Genomic DNA, 8969 nt, shown 5'->3' with positions numbered 1-8969 from the left:
TATTCAAACTCCAACAAGCCGACATAGATCTCATGTGCTCTGGTGGGGTAAAAATACCTTAGGGATATTCAAACTCCAACAAGCCGACATAGATCTCATGTGCTCTGGTAGGGTAAACAGAACTTGACATCCGTCGTGTTGCTAGGGTAAACAGAACTTGACATCCGTCGTGTTGCTAGGGTAAACAGAACTTGACATCCGTCGTGTTGCTAGGGTAAACAGAACTTGACATCCGTCGTGTTGCTAGGGTAAACAGAACTTGACATCCGTCGTGTTGTTAATGTAAGTACAAATTAGATAAGAAAACTCACTTAGTTTGTTCACCTGTGAGCAAAAGAGGACAGATTTGTTTCGTTACGCAAATAAAAACATATCTGTCGTTATATATAAAACAGATATTCCATAACGGTCAACCAACTGGTGATGGCGTCTGTAAGATTTTCGAAGCGTTGACGTCAACTTTAGATCTTTGAACCATTGATTCAAAAGCTTTCTTGTAAGCAGCGAGTAACTGTGAGTACTATTTAACTGTTTGTTCTTATGTTGTGCTGTTAAATAACTATCCCAGGTTTGGAAGGTTGAACACTTTCAAACATGTTTATCTCCGCCACATTCTTTTGTCATGCGCGTAGCTACGTTTACGTCAAAACGCCCGGGCGTACACTTGAATTTGGTAAATTTATTTAAAGCAATATTCATTATGTGCTAAGATTCGATATGTTGTTTGCATTTTTTTTGTCTAGCCATTGACATTTATGTTGCGAAAGCGTGACATTCCGATCCTTAATATCGTTGGCGGTGCAAATATTATAACTATGAACATGTAGGTTCAGTATGTGGTTAAAGTTTTATGATATCAATAACTTTGTCAAACCTTCGTAAAATTTTACGGGAGCTTGACAAAAACTGTTTATGGTCAAAAGAGTATCCAGAGCATAATGACGAAATTGTAAATGATATGTTTTCCCGTATTTTATGGATCAAAGATTTTTTATTTTTTTTTTGCATTTACAGTCTGGTGTTAAAATGTCGTCTTGCATATCAATTACTTTGTAAAACCTTCTTAGCGTTGAATGAACAAAAACTGTTTATGGTCAAAAGAGTATCCAGAGCATAATGACGAAATTGTAAATGATATGTTTTCCCGTATTTTATGGATAAAAGAATTTTATATTTTTTGCATTTACAGTCTGGTGTTAAAATGTCATCTTGCATATCAATTACTTTGTAAAACCTTCTTAGCGTTTAATGACGATCTGGAATTTTTGTCACGTTTGTTTCGAGCGACATAGATGTGTATTTTGTAGACAAAACACGCATCTGGTCTAAGTACAACATTTTAATCCTGGTATCTATGATGAGTTAATTTACATGATAAATTATAAACCTCCATAAATTATAACAAGTTTTGTTATTAAACTTGTGCATAAATTAATATTCCAGACCAAGAAAAAGAAATCTAAATAAATGCATTTTTATTATTTGTTTGAATCCTGTGAAGGACTGATAAATGAATATACTTTTTGCGGGGAGAAATCCCAAGCGAGAACCAGGGTTCCATAGAGAACCCTTTACAAATTTTAATATTGCAAATGAACAACTCAGAAAATTAGATATTGCATGTTCATTTACGAAATTTGCATATAAAAATGTGTTTATGTTGATTGAGTGCTTTACCCCCATGGCTCCCTTTAATCATATTTTAAAGTACTAGTAACTGGTTCGGACGTTTACTCCAAGGCCAATGACCGTAATAAGATTCTTAATAAACACAATGATTAGAATTAACATAAAAAATAAACCATTTTGAATCTAAAGAATGTTGTTATTGATGAGTTATAAATGTCATTCTCGACTACTCTAAAACTTCTGGAGGCTTCGTCTCCTCTTATCCTCTACCAGAAAGTTCTTTTGCCTGGACACTTTTGAGCTTCAGGACCCTCACCGAGATTCGGGCGTACACGTAAAAAAGACATAGCTACGTCACTGTTTGTGGCTGTCCCAAGTCAGACGTCTGCAATTCATGGGCTGCCGTTGGATGTTGTCCCTCATACTTGTTCTTAGTTATTGCTTTAAAATCATTTATCAGTTACTATCTTATTTGAATGTTTTGCACATTTCGTCATAAATATATGATATATATACATAATTTACAATACGGTATTTGTTTTGCTCATTGTTGAAGACCATTCGGTTATCATTATTTATTAACATCTTCGTACATTGGTCTCTGATAGATTGTTGTCTCATTGGAAAATATACTACGTATTTTTATTGTTACATTGAACAAGAAATAGTGCAATAGTTCTTCATTGTTCTTATTAAAATGTTGATACTGAAGTGTTAAGCCCTTGTCACCCGGTCAGCATATTCAGCAGATAAAGAACGATGTGAATAATCGAACTTATATCGGAACGGTTTTGGGCGATCGTTCTTGTTCATACAGACAGTAGAAAAGAACAGAAAATATGAAGTAATGCGATTTGTTACATTTTATCAGTTTTGTAAGTTACTGACATACTATTTACATATGACTAGTTACCATGGTTACTCTTCTTTTTCATATCCTGCAATTAAATGTTTGTCACAAATAAATCATAACTTATCTCCGCGAAAAAAGAAACTCTCTTAATGTAGAAATCAAAACATGTATATCGCTCTTATATCGGAAGATCATTTTTCAGCTTTCGATCATTTTAAAAATTATTTTGAAAGTACAGAAAGGTAAGCGAACCTTATTGAAAACAAAAAAAAATGTGTCGGTGCGAAAAGGTGTTAGGAAACGGAAGTAATCGACGTCTGACGCATTTATTCGTTCGTATAATTACCAGCGTTACATTGTCTTTCCTTCCTAAAAAAAAGCGAAGTCTACAACTAAGTGCTATTATTCATACAATGTAAAATAAGAAAATGAGATATGAGTTCCAAAAAGACATGTAGCCACCAAAATTTAAATGAAATAGAAAAAGCAATTATGATTTTATTTCGTTTTCCAGTTGTTATGTTTATCATATCTATTTACACCGGTGTACTATTATACTTCACGTTAAGATGTCAGATTTTGATTGGTGAATACTAGGGCGAAAAATGTATATATCACGTTGCTCACCGGGAAACAAGTTATTGAATTATCGTGTAGACTAATAAAATATTCGATGATTAAAAGGACAAAAAATTGAAAAATATACATATCTTTTATATCAACTTAAAATTTATAAGTTTCGGCCTCAAAGTCTTTTTATTCGAGAGTTTAAAAACATCTTGTTTTTCTTTATACTGATTTTTTTTCCGAAGATAACTGAAACGTTGTTACGTACATGAAGTCACATTGATTTTCTATTAATCTACAATTTAAAGGATAATAATTACAGAACATAAAAATATGATTATCCGTTTTTTTCCCAAAAAAGTGTTTCAACCTTTATATATTTATCACTTTAACTTTACAATTGATAAACACGAAAAAAAATACCACACTTTCATATTTTTAGAATACGGCTCTATCCACACGGAGTCTAAATTATCCAGTTCCACTATGACTAATCCACTTCCGGTATGTAAATTTCCTTGTGTGTTTGTGGGCGGTGCTAAAGGTACTACTTGAACTCTTGTTACGTCCATTTTATTTGTTCTTATGCTGAAATCAGCTCCTGGGTTCTGTGAACTAATATGTGCAGATATGAGATAGAGGCCTGGTTTCTCGCATTCGAATACACCCCTAGTTTTTAGTTGGTCAAGGTTATGAATTCCATGAGACTCTTTTATATCGTCGAATGGTATACGTGATCCTACATTTACTGTCCTTGTATTCGCACAGGCGGTAAATCCAACTGAAAGAAAAACATAATATATAAAAAAAAATGATAAGAAAAGATATAAAGCGATAAGCATTGGTAAAAAGAGAGAGTATATGTATACTAAAGAGCGAGAATTCAGCCCCATACACACCAATAACCACGAATTTAAAGGCTCAGGAAGGATAATATCGTCACTTCCTGTCCATAATGATTAAAACCCGATTCGAAAGTTTTAACCATCACTGTTCTGTAACTTAGTAAGTTTTTTGTCTTTTAACTTATTTTATTCGAGCGTCACTGATGAGTGTTGTGTTGTGTTGACGAAATGCGCGTGATGTGCACTAAATTCTGAGCCTAGTATTTTTAAGGTGGTGCCAAAGACCTTCTCTTAAATAAACTTGGCTCGTTTAATTTTTGTAAAATTCAGTGTCTTTCCTGATGATATACATATAGGAGACAAACTCGAGCAACTATTTTGATTATTCCTGTTCTGGTGGAATGTCGATTCTGGGACTCAAAGTATCGACATTTCACAAATACATAAAATTATATATGATATTGGTTAATTTATATACCCCATTCACGAGCATTATGTTTTCTGGTCTGTGAGTCCGTTCATCCGTCTGTTCGTTCGGTCGTCCATTTGTTTGTCCGTTCGTACGTATACGTCCCGCTTCAGTTTTTGGTCGAAGAAGTTTCTGATGAAGTTGAAGTCCAATCAACTTGGAACTTAATACACATGTTCCCAATGATAGGATCTTTCTAATTTTAATGCCAAATTAGAAATTTTACCCCCTTTTCACAGTCTACTGTCGATGGGGCCTCCGTGTACTGGGGACATATGCTTGTTCATTATTATTTGATAGAGTTAATTCAAATGTCAGTCAATATATGAACCGAACTAGATGGTTCGCCACTATTAAAATAGACACAGATATCATTACTGTGTCGCCTTTTATCGGTTATCAAACTATTATAATATATGTCTTTTTAAAGTTTTAAATAAATGTTCTCAATGACTAAGTTTATGTTTAACCTTTTGGTTTATGTAAATAATTAGATTTGTTCTACCAAACAAAACAAAATATATAAAGTTTAAAGTTTATTTTTGTTTTAATTTTATTTCTACATTTTAAGGTGAAATACCACAATTGATTTTCCCCTATTAGTCTTTGTTGAATATGAATTTTTTAAAATGTACATTGTGCAGAATTTATCTTTGTTTCAAATAAAGAAATACTTGGCATGAGTAAAGTGTAATCCTGTTCAGTACTTAAGACAAACTGCACATAGCATTTCATTGCATATAAGAAAATAAAAATGATCATTAGAGGTTAACCAATCAAATATTCGCCCCTTTTTTCTTGTGTACAAGCTTTAGTAACCATACACGTAACCTCAAGTTTCTAAGACATTCTTTAAAAACACGGTTACACCAAAAAAAAATAATAAGGGTGATTTGAAGCATGTTTATGATTCAGTTTGTTATGAACAACAGTCCCAAAAACACAACTGTACAGCGACAAACCAATGAATGTAGAAAAACCTCTTCAAAAGCGGAAATGATAGTTTATTAATCCCTGAAAACGTTTCTAATGTCAAGATCTATCTACTTAAATTTTGCTTCAAAAGTTATCCTATACTTGGTCGTAGTTGCCATTTGATTAGCACTCTTCACCGATTACAGCGTGTTTTCGTTTCAATTTTAAGCCCCGGTCACAACAGATCGTACGATTTTTTTGTTTCTTTTTTGGGGTTTGTGTCGTGGGTTCGTTGTGACCAGGACTTTACCATTATATTTTGATATTATCTGGTAAACATGAAATTTAGAATCGAAATAGAAATGTGTTTAAGAGACAGCAACCCGACCGAAGAGCTGAAAAAAGCCAAGGGCCAACAATTGGTTTTCAACACAGCGAGACAATAACTATTGTCAGCAATATAGGATTAACGGGACATTTGGCATGAATTTTTAGCATGAAATCATGATAATCATTATTGTATATTTTTGCGAGGTTTCCTTTAATTTCATCAAATACACTCAAACCAAACTATTTGGAAACCAGGAACTTACACAAATAGAGAACGGTAGGAATAGTATGGCGCAAAGGGACAAAAACAATTTATTTAATCTAACGTGAGATTTTGATGAGGCTATCTTTGTAAAAGGTTATCAATAAGAAAAAATGAGAAATCGATGTTTCATAAACAAAGCGATATGCATGTTTATCATTTGACTATAAACTTATGAAAATTAGCAACTGCAAAAACAAATAAAATATTTTATATAAAGACAGGGACTGTTTTAAAGTACAGTGGAGATCACTTCTATAACCTCTCATTAGAACTGTGAGAATAATCTGTCATAGTAGTTATCAAAGATACCAGGATTATCATTTAGTACGCCAGACGCGCGTTTCGTCTACATAAGACTCATCAGTGACGCTCATATTAAAATATTTATAAAGCCAAACAAGTACAAAGTTGAAGAGCATTTAGGATCCGAAATTCCAAAAAGTTGTGCCAAATACGGCTAAGGTAAATTAAATCTATGTCTGGGATAAGAAAATCCTGAGTTTTTCGAAAAATTCAATCTTTTGTAAACAGGACATTTGTAAAAATGACCACATCATTGATATTCATGTCAACACGGAAGTGTTGACTACTGGGCTGGTGATACCCTCGGGGACGGAACGTCCACCAGCAGTGGCATCGACCCAGTGATGATAATAATTATCAAAGATACCAGGATTATAATTTAGTACACCAGACGCGCGTTTCGTCTACATAAGACTCATCAGTGACGCTCATATCAACATATTTATAAAGCCAAACAAGTACAAAGTTGAATAGCATTGAGGATCCAAAATTCCAAAAAGTTGTGCCAAATACGGCAAGGTAATCTATGCCTGGGATAAGAAAATCCTTAGTTTTTCGAAAAATTCAAACTAGAATAGAACTGTCCTAAACTTTCTAGAACAGTTCAACCCAGAGCTATAACTGTTCTAAGTATAACTGTCAGAATTAGTTTTAGGTAGAACTGACCAAATCAGTTCTAGGTAGAATTGTCAGGATCATGTCTAGGGTAGAACTGTCTAAAACGGTTCTAGGTAGAACAGTCCAAATCTTAGGACTGTCTGCAGAACTGACCAAATCAGTTCTAACCGTATAATTATCAGCAGAACTGTCTAAAACTATTCTAGCAGTAGAACTGATCAAACCTGTCAGGATTGTAGAACAGTTTTAAATGACGTTACTGCAATTATGATTTATATATTACATTCTGTTGGCTTATCTATATTTCAGACAAAGAGTTCTTTAAACTATTTTAAATGACGTTACTGCAATTTAATATATATATAACTTATATATTACATTCTGTTGGCTTATCTATATTTCTGAACTGACTAAATCAATTCTAGCCCTAGAACTGACCAAATCAGTTTTAATCGTAGAACTGTTCTAGTCGTAGAACTTTTCTAGTTATAGAACTGTTCTAGTCGTAGAACTGACCAACATTTGGTCAGTTTTAGGTAGAACTGTCTAAAACTGTTCTAGGGTAGAACTGTCAGGATCAGTCCTAGGTAGAACAGTTCTAGGTAAAAAATGTAGAACTGATCAAATCAGTTCTAGATTAGAACTGTTCTAGCTAGAACTGTCTAAAAGATGCCAGGCTGACAGGTCTACATACTGTCCTATAACAGTTCTCCTGACAGATTCTGATAGATTTGATGAGAGGTTAAAAGTGATCTCCACTGTATCTTGAGCAAATTTTAGAAAATTGGAGAAGGATAAAGGGTCATATGATAAAAGAATTGTTGGCCTCGGTGAATATCATATCTCTGGGGTTGATGCATCATTTTATGAACCAAAAGTCAAGAATTGTATAATATTACCTTTCTCAGTTGACGATGTTACACTCTGTAATGTGTGCGTTACTTTATTGTCTATGGTAACCACACTATGTTCTAGAGTAACTGTCCTACCAGTTAGATTTGTAATTCCACTGTCGGTTTTTCTTTCTAGATTACTAATGGCGTGACCAATGGCGATGACATTTGTACTATAGTTCTGGCCAATGTTTTGGATTTCGGTATGCAATCGATTTTCGAGCACAATAAGTTTTTGATCATTTCCGGCAACTTTGTTATTTAAACTAGCGCTCTGCTGTTCAATCTGATTCAATTTACTATTAATAAAACTAAAGTTAGTCTCGGCATTGATAATTCTTCCAGTTAAGTTCATGAATTGGTTTTCAGTTTTTCTGTCAAGTGTATTTAATAAATGTGAAACATTTGAACATTTTGAATTACACGTCTGACTCGAATTCTTGGCTTGCATCATCTCATTTCTTATGTCGGTTTCAAAATGTCCTAAATTTTTCTTTGTCTGATCTAATTCATGTTTTAAGTTTACAAAGTTCCTTTCAAGTGATATACTTTGATGTTGTAAAATACTAAAATTGGATTTCAAATGTTGATTTTCTACCGAAGCATTATTCAAATGCTCAAGTTTAATCTTTGTGTCCGTAAAATTATGTTGCAGTTCTGTTAAACCATGTTTAAGATTCTGGTTTTCCGATTGCAACATTGTAAATTGTTTTTTCAAACTTTCAAATTCATTGTTCTTTGTGTCGGTAAAATTAAGTTGCAGTTCACTTAAACCTTGTTTCAGATTCTGATTTTCCGATTGAAGCACCGTAAGTTGTTTTTTCAAACTATCGAATTCATTGTTCTGTGTGTCGGTAAAATTAAGTTGCAGTTCACTTAAACCTTGTTTCAGATTCTGATTTTCGGATTGCAGCACGGTATATTGTTTTTTTAAACTTTCAAATTCATTGCGCATGTCTGTATCATTATACTTTTCCACGTTTCCGATTGGCGGTAAACCAGTCTGAGAGTTCTCCAAGACTTCGAGTCTTTCTTTTGTAGCCAGCAGAACATATTTCATCTGATTAACTAACTGCTCCAATTCGTGCTGCTGTTGTGACAACTGATGATATTGTGGATCATTGGTTGAATTTGAGACCAGAAAAGAAGTAGTAGTCCACCAACAAAGAACCCAAACAATAAAAGAACACTTCCAATGCATTTCGACACCAATCCTGACCAAGTAGCCTAAATAATGTTAAAATATTTAAAATGAAACGATTTATACTACTTGTTTTTATAA

The 8969-nt window shown here is 33.6% G+C and overlaps 1 protein-coding gene across 1 annotated transcript; it reads right to left on the bottom strand.

The window, feature by feature from the left end:
* Positions 1 to 2477: 2477 nt before the first annotated feature.
* On the bottom strand, positions 2478 to 8969 carry LOC139498846 (putative leucine-rich repeat-containing protein DDB_G0290503). Its single transcript, XM_071287427.1, has 2 exons — positions 7694 to 8969; positions 2478 to 3830 (listed from the first exon to the last, which is right to left on the bottom strand). Exons 1-2 carry the CDS (start codon positions 8886 to 8888, stop codon positions 3433 to 3435), a joined length of 1593 nt encoding a protein of 530 aa, XP_071143528.1. The 5' UTR covers positions 8889 to 8969; the 3' UTR covers positions 2478 to 3432.

The sequence above is a fragment of the Mytilus edulis genome, chromosome 12 (assembly GCF_963676685.1).
Source record: "Mytilus edulis chromosome 12, xbMytEdul2.2, whole genome shotgun sequence".
NCBI classification, from domain to species: Eukaryota; Metazoa; Mollusca; class Bivalvia; order Mytilida; family Mytilidae; genus Mytilus; species Mytilus edulis.
This window is presented reverse-complemented; position numbering and strand designations above follow the sequence as displayed.

Excerpts from the sequence above, each read along its gene's own strand:
- LOC139498846 (XM_071287427.1), bottom strand. The coding sequence starts at position 8,888 with ATGCATTGGAAGTGTTCTTTTATTGTTTGGGTTCTTTGTTGGTGGACT. Across the intron at positions 3,831-7,693 it reads AACATCGTCAACTGAGAAAG|TTGGATTTACCGCCTGTGCG; the intron begins GTAATATTATAC and ends TTTTTCTTTCAG.